The sequence below is a fragment of the Ipomoea nil genome, unplaced genomic scaffold, assembly GCF_001879475.1.
Source record: "Ipomoea nil cultivar Tokyo-kokei standard unplaced genomic scaffold, Asagao_1.1 scaffold1868, whole genome shotgun sequence".
In the NCBI taxonomy this organism is placed as follows: Eukaryota; Viridiplantae; Streptophyta; class Magnoliopsida; order Solanales; family Convolvulaceae; genus Ipomoea; species Ipomoea nil.
The window spans coordinates 1204942-1231232 of NW_017618296.1; the positions used below are offsets into that span (position 1 = coordinate 1204942).

The following is a 26291-nucleotide window of genomic DNA, read 5'->3' on the forward strand; positions in this document are numbered from 1 at the left end:
CTAAGACCCATACCGCCTTCCGTTTTCTCCCTCGTAACCGTGTCCCAATTAACCAAGCTCGTTTTGCGATTTTCAGCATCACCTCCCCAAATAAATCTTCTTATGAGCGCCTCAATTTTGTGACATACTCCTTTCAGTATAACCATCGTTTGCATGGTGTAGGTGGGAATCACGCACAACACCGATTTCGCCTGCGTAACTCGTCCCGTAAAACTCAGAGCTTTTCCTCTCCAGCCTTCGAGTCTCGTAGTGATCCGGTCGATCAGGCCCGTGAAATTTGCCGGAGTGACTCTCCCATGCACAGATTGGACACCTAAATACCTCCCTAAATCCGTTGTAGACTCGATGCCGAACCCGGAAGAGAGGGTTTCTGCTAACTCAGGCCTGGTGTTGCGTGAAAAGAAAATCTGGGATTTTCCAAGACTGATCCGTTGGCCAGAGGCAGCACAGAACTAGTCCAAACACCGGCTCATGATCTCCACTTGTTCCAAAGAAGCCTCAGAAAAAAGGACCATGTCGTCCGCGAAGCACAAATGTGATAACGTGGGGCCCGTTGCCGACAATCGGATCCCCTTCCAGGTCCCATTGGACACTTCATTGGATATGGCCTGACTTAATCTCTCCATACAAAGCACAAAAAGCGTCGGTGACATGGCGTCCCCCTGTCGGATGCCCCTTCGTGGCTTGAAACTAGGTAAACGCGCTCCATTCCACACTATTTGCATGTCCGCCATCTGGACACATTCCATGATAATCCGCGCCCATGCGTCGTTGAAACCTGCCTCCAAGAGTGTAGTGTTAATAAAATTCCAAGAGAGGCAGTCATAAGCCTTCTCCAGGTCGATCTTGATAGCCATAAGGCCCTTTTTCCCTTTCTTTGTTCGCATAGAGTGCATCACCTCCTGGTACACTAGAATGTTATCTGATATTTGCCTCCCTGGAACGAACGAGCTCTGAAAAGGTCCAATGATTTTTGGGAGCACAAATTTGAGCCTGTTAGTTATAGTCTTAGTAATAACTTTGTAAAGAACATTACATAAGCTTATGGGCCTAAACTGCTTAATGCTCTCCGGCCTCGACACCTTTGGGATAAGGACCAGGAGGGTTTCATTAATAGCAGCCGGAAGATGACCCGTTTTCAGCACCGTGTTGACCATGGTATACACCTTCTCGCCTACAATGTCCCACGAATGCTGGTAGAAAGCCGCGTGCAGTCCATCTGGACCCGGTGCTTTCAGGGGACTCATGTCAAACAGGGCTCTGCGGACTTCCTCCAGCGTAACGACCCGGTTGAAAACCTGCCACTCGACTGGGGTGAGACCGGGAAACATACCAATAACCGATGTCGACTCTATATTCCTCTCTTCCTAGAATAAATTCGAATAAAAATCCTGGACATGTTGGCGAAGCTGTTCTGGGTCGTCAATCTAGTTTCCCCCCTCGTCTTTTAAGCTCGTGACCTTGTTTCGAGCCTTTTTCACGATAGTTGCCATATGATAGAACTTTGTGTTTCTATCGCCCGACGCGATCCACTCTTCTCTTGATCGTTGATACCACATGAGTTCTTCTTGATAAAGCACTTCCTCTAGCTCCGTTCTTAATTTGGTTTCCAGCTTCCATAATCCCCGATGAAAAGATACAGCCAGCCTTTTCTGGATTCCCTCAATGCGCGCTAAAAGGATTTTCTTTCGTACTTCCACCTTCCTAAAGGATTCCCGACTCCAAACTGCAAGGTTGTCTAGGACTTTCTTAATGTTGTCTTGCAAATCCTGCTCCGGGAGCCAAGCCTGTTTAACTACATCATTAAAATTTCCATTAGTAAGCCACGCGGCCTGAAACTTAAAATAAAAATTTGTCTGACCCCCGCGTGGTGGTGACAGCTGGAGAAAGATGGGGCCATGGTTCGAAGCCATTCTCGGGAGGTGGCGAACCGATGCCTCATGAAATCTTTGGCGCCATTCTCCACTGCAGAGGGCCCTATCCAAACGGGCCCCTTTAGCATCGGGCCCGTTCAGGCCCCGCACCCAAGTGAGTCGGGGGCCCGAGAACCCCAAGTCCACGAGGCCTTTATCGTGTATCCAATTGACGAAGTCCGCGCTTCTTTGGCTGTTGAACAACGTGTAATTATGAGCTTCCTCTTTGCAAGCGACGGTGTTAAAATCTCCCACTGCTACCCACTCCTTCAAAATATTTCGTTTGTGCGCTCGTAGTTCCTTCCAGAGCTTTTTTCTGAGATGGTGTACCGGGCTCCCGTATACAACTGTCATGCCCCACGGTTGTGCACCATTTTCCTGTACCTGCATTAACACAAATTGGGGGTGAGTGAAATCAACACAGATCTCAATCGGTTTGTTCCAAAGGACCCAAATCCCTCCACTGAATCCAACCGCTTCGACCCTGATCCAGTCCGAGAAGCCCAATTTTGCGCAAATGGAGTCAGCCTGAGTGCCGGAAATTTTTGGTTCCACAAGGCCAAGTAACGTTGGCTTGTAGGTACGAATTAAATTTTTGAGAACGCGTTGGAAACTTCTCCCTCCCGCGCCCTGACAATTCCATATAAGACTAATCATAAAATAAACAAAAGAAGAGGGGGCACAAAACCAAAGACGAAAGATCAAACCACAAAACATAAAACAGAAACACTTGGAGCGCTCATTGAGCGCTCAAAACATTCGCATTCTCTGCGCTCTCGCGGGCCCCATCTAGGTCCATAGACTACGTCGCCTTCATCGTCGAACAGCCTGGCGGGTTACTATGGTGCTCCTTGGTGTGCTGCCATACCGGAGATGGAATGTCCTCCGTGGCATCACCAGAAAACACCCTCGTCGAGCTTATCACCAACCCCCTTGCTTGCCCCTGACTACCACGTGTTCATCCTCTTCCGCCACGCGTCTTGGTATCTCCCTAATTCCCCGCCGTGGCCTACTGGCGGAGCCCCCTCCTTTTTCCTTCCCTTCGTCCGGGCGTTTTGATCCAGAGGCTTGTGCAGGTTCATTCAGTATCTGCCTCTCTGCGGCTATCACATTAGGCCTCTTCTGGCTGTTTACCGGTACCACTTGCGAAAACTGTCCCCTATTTATCTCCACTCGGGTTCCGCCCCTCGTATGGCTTACCTTGACACCCGCTGGCTGATCCTCTTGCACCGCAGGGGCATGCACCGTGGTTGCCTCGATAATGTCGCCTTCTTCCGCATCCTCCACCAGCGGCCCAAATCTGGAGGCAGTGACGGTGGTCATTTGTTTGCCCGTTGTCACACCGCCTCGGCCACCACCTTCCCATTACGTTCACTCCTGCACTTCATTACCCGACCCTCGTTTCCGTCCAGGCGTGATCATCCATGATCCAAACGGGGCCGAGCCGATATCGGTTGGCTGGCCACTCTGTGGTGGTTGTGCCGTTATAGCCGGAACGCCATTCTGCCCGTCCTCCGGGTTCGCTGCAACTGCCAAGGTCTGGGGGCAAGAGTCCGTTGAATGACCATACATCCCACATGTGAAACAGACAAGATGTATTCCCTCATAAGCGACATGGCGCACTCTGCTTTTGTATTTGAACTTTGAGATCAGGCGTTTTGTTAAATCCACCTCCACGCAAATCCTAGAAAACATGCCCCTCGAAACTAGACTTGTTGCTTGATCCACCCTGACCACTCTGCCCACCTTATTCCCGAGCTTCCTGAGAAAAACATAATAATAATATTCCAAAGGTAGAGAAGGTATACGAACCCATACCAGCATTTTCTTTGTCGTGGCCAGATATGGGTCGAAATATGGTTCCCATTCGCGCACAATGAGATAGTGATCTAGCACCTTCCAGGGGCCCTCGAACATTGCGAACGCCAAGTCATCCACCGATCCGAATTTGACAAGGAAAAAATTGTTGTCGATGGCGATGAGATCTAGACTTCCCTTCGGCCTCCACATGGAGATCAACCGCCAGAGCAGGAACACGTATCCAACTTTCCTGCCCATCACCTTGATGATGAGTGCTTTCCTCCACGGTGCGCAGATCAATTCCTCTTCCTCCTTAGTGAGACGGATTGTGGGGCATAATGGATCATCATCATCTTCCACGTCTGTTTCCTCTTGTTCGTCCCCAGACTCAGCACTTACCTGCGGCTGTTGCCCTAACAGGGCGTTTGGTTGGAGGGGGAATTATGTGGGAAAGGAATTGTAATTCCATGGGAGTTGAATTACGGGGAATAAAGTGGGAATTTAAATTCCAGTATTTGGTTGACAGGAATAGAATTACCGGGAATTTCAATTCCAATGTTTGGTATACATGAGAATTGAAAGAGAATAAGTAGTATAAAGTCAAAAATGTCCATTATTGTTGTTAGACATTAATTTTAGGTTAAAAATGAAGGGGTAATTTTGGCTCATCACTATCTTTTTTTCCCAGGAATTAAAATCTCAGGGGGGTCATGGGATTTTAATTCCATGAAAATGGAGGAATTGCAATTCCATGGAATTGCAATTCCCTCCAACCAAACTACGGAATTTAATGGCCTTTGGAATTAGATGGGAATTAAATGGGAAGGGAATTTGAAATCCCTCCAACCAAACGCCCTGTAAAGGTTTAGTGAGCCAAAATGATTAATAGTATATTTGATGCCAAGACAGGAGATTCATTCTAAAATAGTTTTAAAAAACATTAAAATGGATGGAAATGAATCTCATTGCTTGCAGCAGCAAAGGATGTCCCCATTTGGTTGTTTTTTGCATTCACCGCTGCTGAAATGCCTAGCGACGCATATTGATGAGCAAAGGATTACCCCATCGCACGTATCAATGCAAGACTCATCAGCCACTACTATCTCGCCGAACAGATCAGATCAGATCATGAAACCAAAAACAATAAAATCTATCAAGTCAAAAACCGGATATATGGTTGAAAAATAAAGGCATTTTTATTGAAAATTTTAAAAGATGAGAGGGCATATATATTGATACCTATGTTAGACGCAATAGAGAGGCCAATGACAGCAAGAAGCATGAAAAAGCAAACTCTACCAAAAGCCATTTTCTTATTCTATAAACTCAACTCTACCGTATGATCACAAATAATTCATTTTCAGGATTGCCCCTTTTTATATGTGTGTTTGTGTCATTTGACGTTGCAAATACGTTTTCAATATAATTACATTTCCTTAAAAGGCTACTTTCGCACGCTATAATAAACGTGGAGATTATTCCAAATTAGAAAAATATCTCCAAATAATATAATTATTAAAAATTTACAAATTTCGATATTCATTTAATATTAGCGAATTGACCAAATAAAACTAGGATATATAATGTAATACGGAAAAAAATTTGTTACCATATAGCGTATAAATAAATCTTTTTAATTCATTGGTTAGCAGGAATTAACCGACTTACCGCACATTTAAAAAAAAAAATCTACGTCTATAGTCATGTTAGATTAGAAATGTCAAACGGATGAGTTAGCCCAAAGTCCAATCCAGGCTCGACCCATTTGGGCTGGCATAGCCGGCCTAGTCTGTTTGCTACAACGGACGAATTGGGGCTAGCCCATTTTATGTTATGGATAAGGCTGGACTTTAAATTTTGGCTCATGAACACCGTTGACACGTACATTTCTTAAAAGACTATATGCAGACATAGGCACAACCAAATAAGTACATGGTCATCCTGTAAAAAAGTGAAGATTGTCTACCTAGCATACTAATTACATAATAATTAGTTAATTACTTCCTTAAAATATTTTAAAGTTGTAACATTTTATTTGTTTCAAATTGAAAAATAAGTACTTAGCAGTTTGTAGGTTCAATTTGTAAACTTATTCTTATTAATGGTATTACATTATTAAATATTCGATTTCATCATTATTTTCTTGTAATAATTCTTAAGTTAAATAGTTGAAAATAAATATATAAACGTGTAAATTTAATTTTAAAAGAAAACTTAATATAAATAAATAAATAAATATATATATATATATATATATATATATATATATATATATATAATTTTTAATTTTTAAAATTTTTTTATGTTTAGGGTTATGGGTTGTGATGGGGATTATTCCCTGAATACCGTGCATGCACGGTGGTCGGTAACGGCCCCCTTGAGCGGGCTAAGCCTTACCCGACCTAAGGCTTGCGCGTTCCTAACCATGCAGTGCCTACCGAGCTAGACTGGAGGTTACGTTTTTAGGCCGCATTGTGGTATCGACTTGCTTAGGTCAGACTGACCTACTGGTGCCCTATGGCATAGTACAGTGTGCTCAGGAATATCAGGGCACGTGGCAAAGGCCCCTTAGGCCCTAACCTAGACCTGTGCATGAATTCCACGTGCTGCACATGCCACTGAGCCAAGACCTGCCCCCTCGTGACCCTTATAACTACCTCATTTATTACTATCGGATGGGACTTTTGAGCTATTTACACACCCTAGCAATTATCTCGGGGACCTCTGATCCACTGTCACGCACGTCGAGATATTTTAGTTAAACCATCAAGCAAACTAGGTATAGGATCCGAGCCCAGAACGGACATAGGACCATATATTGTATAGATACCCTTCGTATATACTACATCAGGTTGAGTTAGGCTTTAATTTTTATTTTCTAACTGGTCCAGCTTGATTCAAACTTTAATTGTGCAAGACCAGCTCAGTCCAAGAAATAAATGGGAGGGTAGGTGAGTTGCCAGATTTTTCAACCATTGCGCTGAACATATCATTTTGTTCTGCACAAAATGTCTTGGCTTTTAAGGAAAAATATTCCTTGGGATTTGTTCTTGGGACTCTATTTGCCTTGGACACATTCACCTAAGACTTTAAGGTTTCGAACTATTGGCTCAGAGAATGTTTGGAGTAGTTCTATTCGAATGGTTAACTAGGTTATTATATGGTTCCGAACCTTAAACCTTTATTACCTCTCGGATACGAATAGTTTACCTTAGCATTTAGTCTTCCTTTACTTCGAAAGGTAGGTCCTTCCATCATTCGACCTTTGTAACCTTTGGGTTACGAATGGTTGACCTTACCATTTGTTCTTCTAGTTTTCGAATCTTCAGTCTTCAAGTCTTCATATCGACCTATTCGAAAGGTAACCATTCGAGTTACTATTCAAACTTTTAGAAGAAATAATCTTAAATCTTGAACGTAAAAGAAAAGAAATAGGGGACTAAAATTCCTATCTTTTGGGATTATCAAAATCAAAGACAAAAGGTTCTTAACAACAAGAATGAAAGTATTCACTTTTCACCGATATTCTGATTAGACCAACGTGGGGCCACCCTTAGCCACGAGCCATAGGGATAATCATACGACGAAGCACTGTCAACAAAAACCTTGCCATAAAATTTAACCTTATGGCCAAGTTGACAACAATAGAAGCAGAAAGTGTTGAGGTATTCATAAGAAAATGAAATCCACAGAGAAGCCCAGCCCTATGTTTTATCTTCATCCTACGCTTTAGGGAAACACGCATACCCAGCCTCACCTGAACCCGGACGTAGCCCTTTGTCAAGCATCCATATATAACTACTAGAATCAATGGCTTCAAACAATCCCAGATATTTGCCAATCTACTGGAGAAACTACTCGGTTGTATAGACCAACGGAAGGTCATGTTTACATACCCCAAAAGCAGACATGATCCAGGGCCACAGTAGAAGGCTGGTCGCTTGGCATTATCTACTTGCAGACATGGGTCTAATTCTCAAAAAGCCAAGGGCCATCCTCCAGCACATAGCAAGAAGTTGTAATTCATAAGTATGTAGACTTACCATAAGTTCACTAATAGTCTTGTTCTCCCAAACCTGAGTTCTCCTTAATAGCCACTACACCAAAACCGTCATTTAGCGGCGGTTATTTTGTTGTTTAGCGGCGGTTTTGAACCGCCACCATGCTGTTTAGCGGCGGTTCTTCAACCGTGACTAAATGGTGTGTCGCGAAGGATTTAGCGGCGGTTTTCAACAACCGCGAGAATTAATGGGAAAATCATTTAGCGACGGTTTTGGTCGAATTTAGCAGCGGTTTTGTAACCGCCGCTAAAATGAGGTGCTTTTCATTTGATTTTAGCAGCGGTTTCAAAACCGCCGCTAAAATGAGGGTTTTTTAAAAAACATTTAGCGGCGCAACCGCCGCTAAATATATTTATTTATTTATTTAAATTTTAATAGCTATTATTAAGTGTCACTAAATTTTTTCCTTTATTTATTTTTAAAAATTTTAGTAACGGTTATTAAGTGTTGCTAAATAATTTTTTTATTTTATAATTAAGTGTCGCTAAATGTTTTATAATTACATTATTATATTTTTAAATTATCATTTAATTATATTTATTCAAAAATCTTTATATTCAAATTCATATTACAATCACAAATAACCTCTATGTACACATTTAATTGGAAAGAAAATCAATTATAACTAATATTTATAACAAAAACAAAGAATCTTTATATACTGGAAGCCAATTGTTTTAGAAACTCCCAAACCAATAAAGCTTTTTAAGAAGCCAGTACAAGAATGCTTATTAATCCATTGACATTCAAAAGGAAATCAAAAGGCCAAATTTCATAACAAGATGATGAACATTGTCTAAATCCACATCAAGTTAAAGTGGCCCAGGGAAAGTCCCAGTCTCCCTCTGTTCATTCCATCTTTCAACCTGAAAGGAACCAATTGGACGTAGGATTAAAATACAACATCAATTAAAAACAGACCCTTCTTACGCAAAGTAAAAAATCCAACTACTAGAGAAGGGCTAAAGAACCAAAGCAATTACCCATTAGCACTGCTCTTGTGGTGTTTCATCCTGAGTTTGCTCTTGAGGTGTATCATTATCCTGAGTTTGTTCATGATTTGGAAATGTATCTTCATGTGGTGCATCATTCAACAATTGCTCGTGTGTTGACATAGAAAATTGTTGTTGAGACCTTGGCCGACTCTCATATCCATGAACCTTTTTGATCTTGGCATACCTACACAATAAAGAATCAAAGTGAGCTGGATATCTAATGCTGGCATGACATTTCAAATAGCATAGCTGCATAAAAATGAGGATCCACAGATTGGGACAAACCTTTTTCTCGAATCTTCTTCGAATACTCATTTTGTTTTGCAAGATAGGTTTTCCTTTTATTTAAGAGTTGCTCCAATTCTCTCTCCTCCTCCTGAAGGGTATCCTGATAATTGTCTTCCATAACCTACATTCATAGTAATTTTGTAGACCAATCACAAAACAGTCAAAAACTTAGTGAGCTCAATTTCATAAGATACACCACACCTACCTTCAAGTCGTCTTTTTCCTCTTTGATCTGTTTGAGCTTCTTGCTTCTATCATTTATGCTTTCAGAAACTCCTTAAAGGATTTTTTTTTTTTTAATGATATAGCATGGAAAATTACATAACATTGAAAAATAAGCAAAAGAACTCACTTGTAAGCTGTTGGGTCAAGTTTTCAACTAATATATGAGCCTCCACTACTTCCTGCCCCTTTAATACAGGAGCTGTTATAATTGCAGTTGTAGAGCAATTGTCATTATAGTTTTCCCCAGGCCAATAGCATCTGCTAAGATGGCAGAAATCATATTTTGCAGAGAAATTAATGTATGCAACAAAAAAAAAAAAAAATAGCTATAGAGAAAAGAGGTAACAAAGAAAACTCACTCCCCATCTTCTTTTCACTAGAGAAAATGTTCACATAAATTGCAGGACCCCTCCTGTTGAGAAGCTTGGTCAGCAAATTCCCAAATTAATAGAGCAAATATTTCACAAATTTAGGTGAAACTCATAATATCCAGTACAAAGTAGTTTTCTTTTAATGTTTTGACATCTTATCTTATATCCCAAGAAAAGTGCATACTCATCACAAATTCGATATGCTGCCCAACATGGATGCAAAACTATGGTTGTTTGCTCTGCCTCAGTTCCCTTCTCCAATTCTGACATCCAGTAAAGAGCCTGTTTCTGGTAGGGCCTTAGGCAACACACAAGTGTTTCAGGTGGCTTTATCTCCTACAAAATGCATATAAAACAAGAAAGATCAGCAGAAAGGCAAAATGACTAAATACAACATAGAAAAGAAAAGGAATTAGAGAGGATAATGTTACATTTGTCTCTGGATGGCTTAACCTCAAGCTTTCACATGCATACTGATTCAAATCAACAGTCCATTTCTGTATTTGAATTTAATAACCTTATCAATACAAGTTAGCAACTTGACAAGCAAAGGTAAGCTTTCAAAAGCAATTATAACTTACAGCAACCAGATTAGCACCACAACTATTAGCTCCTAAACATAATCATGTAAACATTGCTCCATAATTGTTAAGAGATCTTCTATTCTCCTATGATCCTATCCACCACGTTGTTGAATTCCTACAGAAAACATTCAGTAAATTATGCTAGCAAAATTATTGTATAGGATTCAAGTCAAAGAAACAAGACTTGTAGCGAGTATCAAGAGAAAGGAATTTCAATCTGGCAAGCTTTAATTTGATAAATAAGCCACATCTTTATTGCCTCATTCTACAGTGGAATGTTAGACAATAATCATCTCAAGAACATTTATTTGATCAAGTAAAATTGTATGTTCTATGAAAACAGAAGTTCACAGATCAAGTTTGTTAACCTCCCAATATGGATGAATGCATGCTAAAGAGCCAGAGTAAAGTGATTGCAGTAATTTCACATATTAGATAGAAAAATGATACTATCTAAAACCTATAAGTTCAATTACACTTTCAAGTTACAGAATAAACATTCCAACACTTTGGAACTACTTTGCGTCCTGCATAAGGCTTTAGATAAGAGTATATGAAAATATGCTTCTTGTATAGCAAATGAGTGCACCCTCTATGTCTAAACCTTTAAGCAGAATCCCATGTTCTATGAAGAAAGTGAAATAAGAACTTTTGGCAGAACTTGAAACGAAAACCTTTGGAACTGGTGGTTTTCTTGATATAGTTCAAAAACCTTTCTTCATAAATAAAGCTATTTTGCAAAACTTGAATCTAAATCCATCTCTCATCCATCATTAGTTGATGAATCATGCAATTACTAATTGCTATTTTAGGTTATTTCAGTAATTCAGTAGAAAAGAAATACATACTCATATGGCCAGGCCAAGATGAAACATAGACGGCAAATTATTACATATAATCAGTAAATATAAGAAAATCTAGCAGTAAATTTAAGTTTTTGAAACAACTTACCTTGAGTTCCCAGTAAGTATGTCTTCGGCGGTAGCGGGAGGTGGCGGACTGGCGGTTGATCTGCTGCGTCAGCAACGGCGGCAGGGAGAGGGAGCGAGAGGTGGCGTCTGACCTTCTAAGTCATCGGCAGCAGCGGGAGGTGGCGGACTGGCGGTTGATCTGCTGCGTCGGCGTTGATGTTCCTCCTCGTGAGCGGCAATGGCGTCTCCACTCTCCAGGAGTCCAAAGAGGCAGCGAGAGATTTTAGAGTTTCCCTACTTTACTTTTTAAACTCGATCAATGCTTGTTGTAGATTATTACCAACCGATAATTTATAAAATTTTAGTACAAAATTTAGAGGCGGTTGTTATAATTGTCGCGAAATATTTATTTAGAGGCGGTTATGTCGCTAAAAAAACAGTTTTTTGTAGTGAGCAATGACCTTTATTCGAAATCTTTTAGGTAAAGAACGAAGAGACCCGGTGGAACACTCCCGAAATTATGTTGTGATGAGACCTGGTGGAAAACTCTCGGAATTATCTTCTTTTATAATTTGGTAGTTCGCATGATTACATGTCACTTATTCTATTCTTGAATTATTGAGTCAACTAAATTCATGTCTTGTTAATAGGTATTGAGTATATATATTCTTGAGTATGAATTGCATAAGTACATTGAATATGGATTTCACGTGCATGCGAGCTATATGCTTATAAGTTAAGTACTATTGTTGTATAAGTATATCTTTATACTTGTGAACCTATTTGACTTACATCTATGATCTTGATTGGTTTAACGTGTTATAAGTGCAAAACTATCCATTTTTCAAAATCTATACCTATATATATATATATATATATATATATATATATGTACTTTACAGGATAGAGTGGTTTATACTTAGCATTCATGCTAATATGTTATCTTTTGTATGCTTTTTATTTAACCCTTTTCAAGTTTTAACCGATGATTGCTGAGCGCATTAGATGGAACTAGATAGTATAGAGTTTTGATTTAGTTCCTAGTTTGGTCAATCTTCCTCACTTTGTCTTGATGTTGGACTTGTGTAGTTTGGTTACTCTACCTTCTATATTTTGTAGTGCTTGACACATAGGCCTGAGAGCCTAGTTGCTAGACTCTGTATGTTTTGAGATGTGGGCCCCTATGAATTAATGTTAATGTAATGACTAGTTAGTTTCTCCGTGTAGTTACTCTATTGAGGGTGGCTACGGAGTAGTATTCTCTTTTTGTGTTATGGTTGGGTAATTAGTACTTATGTTACCCATGCTTTTTATTCCGCGTTTCTAGTTATGTTTATTACTAGGCTCAGATGCATGAAAATTGGGGGTGTTAATATATATATATATATATATATATATATGCACACATCCGTTAGACATAACACACGTTCGTCTTTGTTACATAGAAAAATATGCATAACTGTGTGCTTATATGGAAAGAAATAAATTAAAGAAGAGAAAAAGAAGATATACACAGATGAGCTTATTTTATTAGGCAGAAAAATAGGTTTATTTTGATGTTAACTTACCTATATTTTGACAGAAGTTTAGAATTTTTTTTGGACAAATTTGCCCATTAATTAATATTATGTGAGATTTTGATTGTTGATTAAGGTTTTGACTTTTAATCATAGCTGAGCCATTGAGTCACGGTGATTTACATACTTTCAAATGCTACGTTGGGTCGGGATGTGGGTGTCGTTGAGGTTGGGGATTCAACCTTTTGGGAGAAGAGGGTTTAGTGAGCCAAAATGATTATTTATAATTTAGTATATTAGAAGCCATGATAGGAGATTCATTCTAAAATAGTTTTAAAAGATTAAAATGGATGGAAATGTGAATAAAGTAACAAATTAATGATGAGTCATCATTGCTTGCAGCAGCAAAGGACCTCCCCATCTTGCTGTGTTTCGCATAAACCGCCGTTGTAATGCTTAGTGACGCACATTGCTATGCAATCGTTCGTTGCAATAGACCCTCCGCACGTAGCAATGCAAAAGTCATCAGCCACTACTATATCGCCGCATAGATCAGATCATGAAACCAAAAACAAAAACATATGATCCAATATCAAGTCAAAAACCGGATGGTTGAAAAATAAAGGTATTTTTATTGAAAATTTTAAGAGATGAGAGAACATATTGATACCTATGTTAGACGCAATAGAGAGACCAATGACAGCAAGAAGCATGAAAAAGCAAACTCTACCAAAATCCATCTTGTTATCCTATAAATAAACTCAACTCTACAGTACGATCACAAATAATTCCTTTTAAGGATTGTCCCTTTTTATAGGTGTGTTTTTGTTATTTGATGTTGCAAAATGCATTTTCATATAATTACATTTCCTTAAAAGGCTACTTTCCACGTTATAATCTAGGTGGAGATTATTCCAAATTAGGAAAAATATCTCCAAACAATTATTACAAATTTACAAATTTAGGTATCTACATCTACATACATTAGGAAAAATATCTCCAAACAATTATTGCAAAATTACAAATTTAGATATCTGCATCTACATACATACAAACCTAATAAGAGCACATAAAGTTAGACCTCTAATGAGAAGTAAAAAATGTTCATGTAATTGTTTGTTAAAATGAATGATTCATATTATTTCGATTTTAGTATTTTTATTATTTTTCCTACTTTACCCCCTATTATATCATTTACTTTTCTTAAATACTCCTGCGTAAGTGTACACTTTCGTAACGAAATATTCCGTTAACTATAAATTATTTTTAACTTACTCATTGATTTTTATAAGGAAGGTCTTAGGTTCAAACCTTATCTCAATCAAAATTGACATAATTATTAAAAATATATATAATATAAAATTTAACATTAATTTTGCTCAATTAATTAGAATCACGCAGTGAGCATTGATTAAATGATACACTTAATTTACATTATATATTCAACACATATGAGCAATTATGCCTATTATCATTGTCTTTTTGGGGAAGGAGAATTTTGTTCTGTTTTGAAGGTGCACTGCGTCAAGACACTAAAATTCCAGTGAAGCAGACCATGAGACTAGATTAAATCAAGAATTCATTTATGGCTGAACTAGCAAAAAGAGGAAGCATGAATCACGCCAATTAATAGGGTTTTGTGCTGCCAAAGTTATACTTGGGTACTATTCAGTGGGGTGTTTTCCTCTAAAATTGATATTGCACCCGTTAATTGTATGAAAAATTATGTCATATGTCATAGTTATGCATTCTTGAAATATTTACTTCTATGAAAAATTTGATATGCGCGCTGGATACCGAATGATAATTTGATAAATTCTAAAACACTAATTTAAAAATGCACATTGGGCATTGGACTATTCGCGTAATGCGTGGGTGATAACAAGTTCATTTAATATTAGCGAATTGACCAAATAAAATTACGATAAAGTTATAGGGACACAAATTTGTTACCATATAGCGTATAAATAAATCTTTTTTAATTCATTGGTTACCATGCATTAACCGACTTACCGCACATTAAAAATAATAATAATGGCCTAGTCTGATTGCTACAACGGACTGACTAGGGCTAGCCTATTTTATATTACGGTTAAGGTTGGACTTTAAACGTACATTGGCTCATGGACACCGTTGACACGTACATTTTTTCAAAAGACTATACAAACAAACACACGCACACACACACATGAGAAAGATCAAATGAGAACATGGTAATCCTGTAAAAATGTGAGGATTGACTATCTAGCATACTAATTAATACTTACTACCTTAAAATATTTTAAAGTTATAACATTTGTTTTGTTTCAAATTGGAAGAAGTACTTAGAAGTTTGTAGTTGCAATTTGTAAACATATTCTTATTAATGATATTATATTATTAAATATTCGATTTCTTCATTTTCTTGTAATAATTCTTAAGTTAAATAGTTGAAAATAAATATATAAACTTGTAAAGCTAATTTAGAAAGAAAACTTAACTTAAAATAGTCTATATATAATTTTTTAATATTTTTTTTTATTTTTTTTATTTTTAGGGCTATGGGTTGAGTCAGACTTTAACTTTTATTTTCTAACTAAGTCTAGCTCGATTTTAACTTTAATTGGGCAAGGCTAGCTTGGTCCAAAAAATAAGCGCGCCAATGTCAAGGCGGATTAAACCGGCCCAAGCCCACACATTTGACACATATGTTAGATGTTAAAAGATTATGCTGAAACTATTGAGTCCTTGTAGCATAAAATTACTTAAATGTTATAAATCATTTAATTAAATCTCGCAAATGTCATTTTTACTCCAATGTAAAAATTCTTTACATTCAAATTCATAATTGGTTATATTCGCTACGTTATCCCTACAATGTCTTTATTAAAAAAAAAAATCATAATCAATAAATTAATTAAATTAGGAGAAATAATTTCATTAGTTATATTGTCTTTATTTTTCTCCAATCAAATTCATCAATTGATTATATTCACTACATTGTCCATTATCTTTTTTTGTACACTATTTTTTAATTAAATGTCAAAGTAATAATACAAAATAATGCTATATATTTACTTACCAATTATTTTATTAATACCATGAAAAAAAAAAAATTAAGCCAATCATATTAAGTACTTGGGGAATTTGTTGACAAAAAGAGTATTCAAATCACACAACAACATTGAAGTGGAAAACTACATTGCAATGTGCTTGTTTGAGAATCAGCGGTTAGCGGTTAGCGTTAGCGGATTGTGTTAGCAGTTAGCAAATATCGGATTATTTTAACGGGTTTGACTAGCGAATTATATCAGTGGTTGATAAAAAGATATTTGAAAAAAATTAGCTGTTTAGATTAACATGTAAATGGCCTAAAGGGTATACGTAGTAGTAGTAATAATAATAATAATAATAATAATAATAATAATAATAATAATAATAATAATAATAATAATATTAAACCATATGGTTGGCGTTGTGGTTCAACACCTTGCCCTTAAGCATTGTAATACAAGAAAAATTAGTCTTCTGGCTATCGGCTGGAGGGATACCCAAGGGGAGCCTTAGTTTTGCCACTTTTCCCACATCTGTGTATATTATAAAGGCTCAATTTATTTTTGTCCATGACATTTTTAAGCAAAATATTTTGTACCTTGTGCATTGAGAGTTGTTCTTTGTAAATTCTTTGTCTATTTTACTCTTTACGATTGCCGCCGTTCAAATTCTGGTTATATAAAAGGACATCACTGAGACTATTTACGTGGGGCCCTGTTTGTTGTTGTCTTACTTCCCTTTGTACTTTTTCCAATTTTTTGTCATTTCATGTCCATTCCTCTGCACACTTCCATTTATACTTGTTCCAATTTGTTATCATTCCTATGCAGACTTTAGTGTTTATTTTATTTATCACAGAAGTATGGATTCCAAAAGGTTGAATCCCGAATCCTAAGGGTCCCCCATACTCCGGCCCAACAGAGCATTTGGGAGGATGTAAATCACGGTAACTCAATGGTGACAGGGTCAAATGCCGGTACGCACAAGGAATCTGCCCACTTTGGACATAATCGCACACTGCTGCCGCCGAGGTCCGAACCTTGGTCTCTTCTCGTAAATACTGCCTACTGAACCATTGAGCTAAGCCCGTGCAGGCAGTTTCGTCCATACTTAGATTGTCGTTTTGGAAGACTTATTTTGCTTTCATTATTGGTCTCAGTTTTGAACATTTTTAAGGAGTGCTCCCACTTTTTTATAGCGGACTATTGGTCTCGGTTTGTTTTGGTTCTCTCCTCGCATAAGTTGCTGCTATTTTGTGCTTCATTTCTCTTTAATTGTTTTATTTCTTTCTGATTTGCTTTGGTCTTCTCCTTGCGTAAGTTGCTGCTATTTTGTGCTTTCATTTCTCTTTAATTGCTTTTGATTTTCTACTTACCTCAATGTGTTTATTATGGGCTCTCAAAGCAGATTATGTTATTCTGCAATAAATTTCACAAGCAAATGTGTAGATTCATTCTTACGGTTTGCTGTTTTTATGAATCTTGTTATTTGAATCCAATGAACAGGTTAGATACCACCCAAACAGTCATTTAGTTCTGAAAGGCATTACTCTTAGCATTGAAGGGGGTGAGAAGATTGGTGTTGTCGGGCGAACCGGGGGTGGAAAATCCACAATCCAAGTGTTCTTCATGCTGGTGGAGCCTGCAGCTAGAAGAATAGTCATTGATGACATTGACATTTTGCCATGGTCTCAATGAAGGGAAGTAGAAATCGGAGCATGAGTGATAGAAATTAGGGTTAAGGGAATAGAGAGAAAGAAAGAAGAAGAAATTGGATCTATATTCAGCATAACCCTCAAAAGAGAATCCAAGTTTGCTAAATACTAACTGATTATTCAATTAACAAACCCCTATTTTACAGGTTACAAAATAGAGGATCTGCCATAATAAACTGAAGGTCGACTGGGAAACGACGTCGTCTGATTGCGGGCTGCAACAGCTAAGTGGAAACGACGTCGTTTGGTTCCTCAGCGCAATGGCTAATAAATACCCTTCAAACACCGTCGTTTTGCGCTGGCTTCTCCTTTCTCATTCTCAGCTTCTTCTCGTCTGATCCCAAGCCTTTCCTTCCATTCTGTTGCCTTCCACACTTCTCTTCTACTTCATTAAGGGAACCTCTAAGGGCTGTTACAGTACCCTCTCCCACAATAGATCCTTGTCCCCAAGGATCAAAATGTGGAAACTGACTCTTCAAGTGATAATATTCCTCCCAAGTAGCATCCTCAGGAGGTAGGTTAGCCCACTGCACCAGCAATTCAGTCACTGTACTGTTATTTTTCTTTATTAATCTCTTCCCAAGCACAACCATAGGAGCAGCTAGGACTTGCCCCTCTTGCCCCACAATAAGAGGGTCAAACTGAGGCCTGATTCCCTCCCCAACCCTTTTCTTGAGTTGAGATATGTGAAATACGTGATGCAGTTGAGCTTCAGGTGGTAACAACAGTTTGTAAGCCACCTTCCCAACCTTGCGCACCACCTGATATGATCCATAGTATTTGGAAGTCAGCTTCATATTACTTCTCAAAGCCAATGTCACCTGCTTATATGGTTGTATCTTGAGATAAACCCAATCCCCAATCTCCAATGTCCTCTAACTTCTCCCCTTATCAGCTTGGACCTTTATTCTATTTGATGGGTGTCGAATCCAACAAATAATAAATTACTTACTCTTAGGAATTGCAATAGTGATGAGTATGGTCGTACCCTCAGAGATTGGTTAGACTTATTTTTAATCAAAGATTTAATAAAGAATGAGATGAGGATTAGAAATTAAATAGCAACAAGAAAAAGGCAAACAATACGAAATATTAACGGTAGATTAACGAAAATTTTAGCGGAGGACCAATAGTGACAATGAAATTAAAGCAGACGAAAAGCAAAATTAAAAGAGTAGGACTAAATGTAGCAATGCCACAATAGTCAAGGACGACTAAAAATGGATTTTACTCTATCTATAAACATAATAAATACGTCTTAGGTTATATATTACCATGCACATCTGGTAGGAAATATCCCGACCGACATAAGCTCTACCCCGACCGAGTTGTCTTTGTTCTTTTCTTCTTTGTCTTTGCAGGTGACAGGTCGGGCTTCATGCGAAGAACCCGGTCGGGGTCCGACCGGGAGTTGCCTGAGTGATGGTGTCGACCACCGAGCGGTAGCCCTTTGGCAGGAGAGCAGGTACAGGACACGTGGCGGCTCTCTACGACGACAGGCAGGGCACCTGGGAGGTTGACACGTGGTGGTTACGTGGAGAACATGCCGAACGACCGGAGTCATGTCTCCAGGCGCAGCGGCTATAAATACCCACAGTAGCTACAGTGTGGAGGACTTTTGGACGATCGATAGGTTGCTACTAGAGAATCCCGACCGCAGTCAGTCGGCACTAAGAGCAACCAAGTAGATTGTACTTAGGGCCTTTATCGTGATCAATAAAGTCTTTTACTTGCTTTAGTTGGTCTCGGGTTTATTTTATATTACTTACGTAGAATTAGCAGTATCATTTTGGCGCCGTCCGTGGGGACCCGTGCGAGAAAGCAACGTCTTAACGAGCACCCGCTCCCTCTCCAATCATGTATCCGTGGGCTCAAAACAACTTTGCCGACGACCAGGCGGATGCGGCTAGCTCATCTGGGCACCACGCCACCCAACAGCAAGGTCAGACGGTAGAATTGAATCTCAATCTCTCACCACCGCATCCATCTAACACATACCCGGTCGCCCAACAACCGGTGAACTACATACAACCGGGATACCCAACACCCGGTCAGCCATATCAACAGTAGCCGATGATGTATCCCGGCCAATATCTATACCCAGTCCCACCTCCGCCGTACGGGTATTGGCCTAGCCAACCGATGTACTACACTCCCCCGGTTGGTTATCCACCATATACGCCTGCTTACACGGCTCCAGCCGCTGCACCTCCAGTATAACCGACCGCACATGTAGAGCCGCAGCGTCAGTCCGCTTCCCGGGCTCGACGCTCGGCTCATTCGCGGTTGGGGTCGGGGGGTGCTGATGCGATGGAGGCACCAGGGCAGGCCCAGCAAGCGGTCGAGGTTCCCGTCCAAGCGGAGGACCCCGAAGAAACTGCCCGAGCGGCAGCTTTTGGTCGTCTTCGACCGGAGATGCGCCAGCGTTTGGGACCCCAAGACCCGAACCGCGGGCAAGAAGACGTACAGATGCAGGAGGCTAGCTAGGAGGCCTCATCTGGGTATAGCGGGTCGAGATCTCACCGACGACGACGCGCTCGGGATACAGCCCAAGCCGCTCAAGCCGCTGAGCTCAACGAGACCCGAGGATTACTCTATAACCTCCTGGCAGAATTTGCGCAATTCAGAAGCGCGCACCCTGCAGCAACCCCGGTTGGACAACCGACCCTGCACCAGACGCCTTTCACAGCGGCGGTAATGGCTCAGCCTTACCCGCTCGATTTAAAAGTCTCTGGAGAGAAGAGTTATGATGGCCGGTCAGACCCTGAGGCTCACGTCAACGATTTCTACAGCAATATGACGCTGAAGGGTGTGTCGGACGCCGTGATGTGCAGGGCTTTCTATTCCACGCTTACCGGTCGAGCGGCGGAGTGGTTCCGAACTTTGCAGCCGGGTTCGATCGACAGGTTTGACACCCTGGCGGTCAAGTTTGTGAGGAAGTTCATCACCTCCAAAGTGGTGAGGAAGCCTTATATGTATCTGGAGAAGGCCAAGCAACTTGAAGGCGAGAGCTTGACCGACTTCCTCACCAAATGGAAGGCGGCGGTCGGGGAGGTAGAGCCCATGGACGACGCCACCGCCACCCACATGTTACACATCTCTCTCCGGGCGGGGTATTTATATCAGGACTTCATTTTACACCCCCCGGCCACGTATGAGGAGGCCCTTCGAAGGGTCACAGATTATGCCAATGCTGGCGAGGCGAACGCCGTAAAGCGCTCGCAGGAGGTCGGATTTTCATCTCGTAAACCGGCCGGCCGGGCGGAACACCGATCGGGTGATGACCATCCCCGATCCCGCACCAGGACTGGTGAGTTTACGGACTTGAACCGATCCGGAGCGGAGGCCATGCAGTATGCTTAGTCTTGCAACCTCATTAAGCTTCCCCATCCCGATCGAGATGGTCCTGACAAGAGTAAGCATTGCGCTTACCATCGATGTGCTGGGCATGACACTGAAGAGTGTACCCATTTGCTCCAACTGTTGGAAGAATTGCTCAATCTAGGGAAGTTGGACAAATGTGTGGGGAGGAGAGAGGACCCCAAGAGGAATACCGGTCGGAGAGAACAGCGGCGCTCTCATCACCGCTCCGATCGGTCGGGTCAGGACCGAAGAGACGATCGAAGGGATGATCGTCGCGATGACCGACGGGACCCTGACCCTCCATCTAGCAGCCGACCAGCAAGAAAGCCGACCATCCACGTTATTTTTGGTGGATTGGAAGACGCTTCCCGACCGCGAAGTAATTGCCCGGTCGCTATAGTGGATTCCCGGGAGACCGGGAAGAGGCAAAAGATGGAGCCCATAACCTTCACCTTGGAAGATCAACCCAGCAGCGGTGACCACGGCATGGAGGCGCTCGTGGTCACAATTGATGTGAAAGGGACGGACGTCCAGAGGGTTATGGTCGACACTGGCAGCAGTGTGAACGTCCTTTATTTGGACGTGTTTGAAAAGCTTGGATTAGACAGGAAGGAGCTGACTCCGGTCGGTGTACCACAGTCTGGCTTTACCGGGGCTCTTATTTACCCCGAGGGAAAGATAACGCTCCCGGTCGAGATCGGCACAGCCCCGAAGTCGATCAAGACGGAGTTAGAATTTGTTGTGGTCAACCTCCACTGCGTCCACAACATTATTTTGGGCCGACCCGCCATTATGAAGATCGGTGGGATAATTTCAATGCCTCACCTATGCATGAAATTCCCCACCCCCAATGGGGTCGGCGTGGTCCGTGGTGATGTCCAATCTGCCAGGAAGTGTTGCACCCGAGCGGTTAACAGACGTGATTCCGGTTCGTCTTCCCGGGTGAACACCATAGCCAAAGAAGAGGCTAAAGATCGGAAGGAACAACCAGAGCCTTCCGAGGAGATAGAAGAAGTTCCACTATCCGAGGACCGACCGGATAGGAAGATCAAGATTGGTCGGGCCCTCACCCCCGATCTCCGAGCAGAAATTTTAGCCATACTTCGGGAGTATGCCGATATCTTCGCTTGGGGGCCCAAGGACATGCCCGGGATCGACCGGTCGGTTATTTGTCACAAGTTAGTCGTCGATCCCGCAGCGAAGCCGGTGGTGCAAAAAACCCGGCACCTTTCTTCCGATCGCCGCGAGTTTGTTAGAGAGGAAGTCAAGAAGATGGCGGCGATCGAGCACATCCGACCCGTGATTTATCCCGAGTGGGTGGCTAATATAGTTCTTGTTCCGAAGCCCCCAGCGTGGAGGATGTGCATAGATTTTACCGACCTCAATAAGGCCTGTCCGCTCGACCCGTATCCTCTACCGAGTATCCACCAGATGGTCGACGAGACGGCCGGGGCCGAATTGATGAGCTTCATGGATGCATTCAAGGGTTATCATCAAATCATGATGCACCATGAAGATGAGAGCAAGACAGCCTTCGTGACCCCGGACGGGCTGTATTGTTACCGGGTGATGCCGTTCGGTCTCCGCAAAGCAGGAGCCACCTATCAGAGAATGGTCAATATGCACTTTGCCGATTTGCTAGGCCGAACGATGGAAGCTTATATTGATGATATGTTGGTTAAGAGTCGGGACCGATCCGACCACACTCGGGACCTCCGGGAATGCTTTCAGATTATGAGGAAGTACCAGTTGCGGTTGAACCCAACCAAGTGTACATTTGCGGTTCAAACCGGCAAGTTCCTCGGCTATATGATGACTAAGAGAGGAATCGAGCCCAACCCGGCCAAAGTAAAAGCGATTCTGGACATGCAACCACCTTCTACCGTTCGGGAAGTCCAGCAATTGACCGGTCGGTTGGCAGCCCTCAGCCGATTCCTCTCCAAGTTAGCTGAGCGCGCTTTACCTTTCTTCAAGGTATTGCGAAAGGTCAATGGATTCGTCTGGGACGAAGAATGCCGAGCGGCTTTTGATGAGCTGAAGGAGTATCTCATGTCACTAATTGTGCTCTCAAAGCCCGAGCTCGGAGAAGAGCTAGACGTATACCTCGCCGTTTCCGATCGTGCAGTAAGCGGAGTACTGTGCCGAACCGATCCGGAAGGGGTCCAGCGACCGGTGTACTATGTAAGCCACGCGCTACATGGTCCCGAGCTCCGGTACTCCCGGTTAGAGAAGGTCGTCTACGCCTTGTACATCGCCGCGAAGAAGTTGGCTCCCTATTTCCAGGGTCGAGCAATTCACGTATTGACCGATCAGCCGATCGGGCCAGTCCTCCGAACTGCTTCGTCTTCCGGTCGCCTAGTCAAGTGGGCGTTGATGTTGACCTAGTACGCGATCGAATACCGACCAAGACCAGCCATTAAGGGTCAAGCTTTAGCTGATTTCTTGGTCGAGTGCACCGCCCGAGATACCCGACCCCCTGAAGTTGCGGATCCCGAGGCTGAGTGGTGGTCGTTGGCTACTGACGGGTCGAGTAGCAAGAAAGGCGCAGGAGGAGGAGTGGTGGTCACGAGCCCGGAGGGATTCAAAGTTTACTTTGCTCTAATGTATCAGTTCCATCCGACCAATAATGAGGCCGAGTACGAAGCCTTTGTTAACGGCTTACAGTGCGCTCGGGACTTGGGGGCTGAATACATTCGAGCTCAAACAGATTCTGCGCTCGTGGTCGGCCAGGTTCTCGGAGACTATGAAGTCAATGGAGAGCGTCTGCAATTATACCGAGACCTAGCTATGGAGAAGCTTGCTCAGTTCCGGGGGTATACCGTCCGGCACATCCCCCGATTGGATAATGCCGACGCGGACATCTTGTCAAAATTGGCTCAAGACGCCCCGGAACACATGTCGAAGATAGCACGAATTTTGGTGATCCCGAGACATAGCATTCACCGTCTACAGGTCAATCCGATCCAACCGGTAGAAGATAACTGGATCACCGACCTAAAGGAGTACCTCGAGCACGGTCGACTCCCAGACGACCCACAGCGTGCTCGGAAGGCCAAGCTTAGAGCCCCAAGGTTCCAAGTCTTGGACGGTCGTCTCTACAGGCGATCATATGGAGGCCCTCTTATGCGTTGCTTGACCGCATTTGAGGCAGACTTAGTCATGAAGGAATTGCACTCGGGAATTTGTTCTTCACACCAAGGAGGCCGATCGTTAGCCCGTCGTATCATGCTGATCGGGTACTATTGGCCGTCCCTCCAGCTAGACTGTGAAAAGTTAGCTCGGGAATGTGAGACGTGCCAACTGTTTGCCCGGATGCCTGGACGACCAGCAACTTTCTATCAGCCGGTCACGACTGCAATTCCCTTTGCTAGGTGGGGGGTAGACATCTTGGGCCCCTTCCCTCAGCTTTCCGGTCGGAGAAAGTTTGTGATTGTCGCCATCGATTACTTTTCTAAATGGATCGAAGCCGAGCCCTTAGCCACGATCACTTCTCAGCAGTGTGCTCGGTTCCTTTGGCGCAATGTCATTTCCCACTTCGGTGTGCCCGTGCATCTCATCAGCGACAACGGCCGCCAATTTGTGAGTCAATATTTTCAAAATTTCTTGGCCACGATCGGGACGACCCACGTTCGGTCGTCGGTGGCTTACCCACAGGGAAATGGACAAGTGGAAAATGTCAACCGGACGATTTTGGAAGGTCTAAAAAAGAAGCTACACTCGGCTGGTCGTAGTTGGGCCGATGAGTTGCCATATGTGTTGTGGACTTATCGGACGACCCCGAGGGGAGCTACTTTAGAGACCCCTTTTGCCCTGGTCTATGGAGCAGAGGCCCGGCTCCCGATCGAGGCTTGGATTCCGACCGATCGAGAAAGAACCTACAATGCGGAGGAGAACGAACATGCGATGGTCGTGGATCTCGACGGGGTCGAGGAAAAAAGAGAGCTAGCTGCTCGGCGTATGGCTGAATATCAGAAACGAGTCAAGAGTTCAAAGGACGTTCGGGTCAACCCTCGTTATTTCCAGGTGGGAGATTACGTTCTACGACGAAGGGAGGCCAGTCAACCTTTGGAGGGCGGAAAGCTAGCACAAAATTGGGAATGGCCGTACATCATCAGCGCTGTTATACGGCCGGGTACATACCGACTGGAGATGACAACCGGTCGGGTAATCGAGGGAACTTGGAATTCCGAGCACCTCGTAATGTTTAGGCACTAGCCTATTTTTTGTAATCTTTGGACGAAGTGGGGGCTTGACCTGCGAGTTAGTCCCAGTCGTCATATGTAATCAGATTTATGATTGTAAATATTTATTTAACCGCCTGCGAGCGGGAAGGTTTAATGTATATACGATCGGTGATTGCTCGACCGCTTGCATGCGGCGGCCCGGTCGGTTATGTTCTTTACCTTTAGTGCACGCAGATCAATTCATCTTCCAAGTTACATCGACCGGGCGAATCTATCGACCGGTCAAATGCGCTCCACATCGGCGGACATTCGAGTCACGCCACTAATCGGGGAAGCCAGGAGCTCTCAGCACAATTCCCCGATCCGTCCAACTTCTTTCACTATCGCACCCACTCGTGCCTCGAGCGCACAATAGTGTGGGGGCTGGGATGAAGGAAGTATCTGTAAGCCCGTCGCTCGGATATATCCTGACCGTGGAGGCTTACCTATTTTTCAAAAATTTCGTCAAGGCCTGGAGATCGGGTGAACTCGATCGGGTTGGCCAGTTTCACGACGGAACCTCAGACGCACGACCGGGCCATAAGGCCTTAAGGTTGGGCGTCAACGGGGTCGAGTACTGCGAGACCGGGCCAGACGGCCATGAGGTCGGGAGTCTACGTTGAGGTCGAGAGTATATGATTGGAATGCGCACGATTGGGAACGAAAGTATAAAACGAAAATATAAAACGGAAGGCATTTGGATCGAAACAGAAGTTGTTATTAATTAAAAAGTGTCCGGTACAACTCGGGACCGGGCTCCCGATTAAACCTTTACAAAAAAAAAGAAGAAAAGAAGATGAAACCGGTAGCCTTCACTTCTTTGCGGCTTCGGCAGCGGTCGGGTCGGAAGGCTTCTCAACAGCAGCAGCCCCGCCCGGGCCAACGATCTCGATCTCCGGATCGTAGGGGTCCAGCCCGGGGTCGGGGACTTCAGTCGGGAGGGTGGTCAGAACCAGTTCGAGGTCTTCGCCTTCAAGGGCCTCCCGCATGTTAGCCTCCGTTCGTTCCCTCATGTCCCTTTGGCCGCTGTTGTAGGCCCAGTGACCGAAGGACCAGAAAAGCTCATCCGCAACGGCATTCTTTCGCATCTCCCGAATGAAAGCCATCCCGGGCTCGACCTCCCGGAAGAAGTGCTTGATTGCGGCAGTCGGGTCTGTGCTTGTTTTGTCCGCTTCTTCCCGAGCTTCCTTCTCTTTCTGCAGCGCCTTCGACAAGGCGCTCCGCTCGGACCGAGCCTTCTTTAGGGCCTCCTTGGCTTTCTTCAGCTCGGCGGACAGCTCCTCCAGCTCCTTG

At 42.8% G+C, this 26291-nt stretch overlaps 1 protein-coding gene across 6 annotated transcripts; it reads right to left on the minus strand.

The window, feature by feature from the left end:
* Positions 1-8310: 8310 nt before the first annotated feature.
* LOC109193295 (DNA repair protein rad8-like) lies at positions 8311-25271 on the minus strand. 6 transcript variants are annotated; one of them, XR_002056247.1, is made up of 10 exons: positions 11189-11426; positions 10235-10352; positions 10085-10150; positions 9838-9989; positions 9642-9694; positions 9410-9540; positions 9263-9333; positions 9055-9178; positions 8758-8953; positions 8311-8640 (listed from the first exon to the last, which is right to left on the minus strand). XR_002056247.1 is itself a non-coding variant. In XM_019344162.1 (5 exons), coding segments are annotated over exons 1-5 (339 nt in total). In that variant the 5' UTR covers positions 25269-25271; the 3' UTR covers positions 9718-9743. The 6 variants fall into 6 exon arrangements, 1 of the variants encoding a protein (XP_019199707.1); XR_002056248.1 differs by lacking the exon at positions 11189-11426 and having other exon boundaries at positions 9263-9330; positions 10235-10405; XR_002056245.1 differs by lacking the exon at positions 11189-11426 and having other exon boundaries at positions 10235-10405.
* Positions 25272-26291: the final 1020 nt, after the last annotated feature.

Excerpts from the sequence above, each read along its gene's own strand:
- LOC109193295 (XM_019344162.1), bottom strand. Across the intron at positions 9,990-10,084 it reads TAAGCCATCCAGAGACAAAT|GAGATAAAGCCACCTGAAAC; the intron begins GTAACATTATCC and ends TGCATTTTGTAG.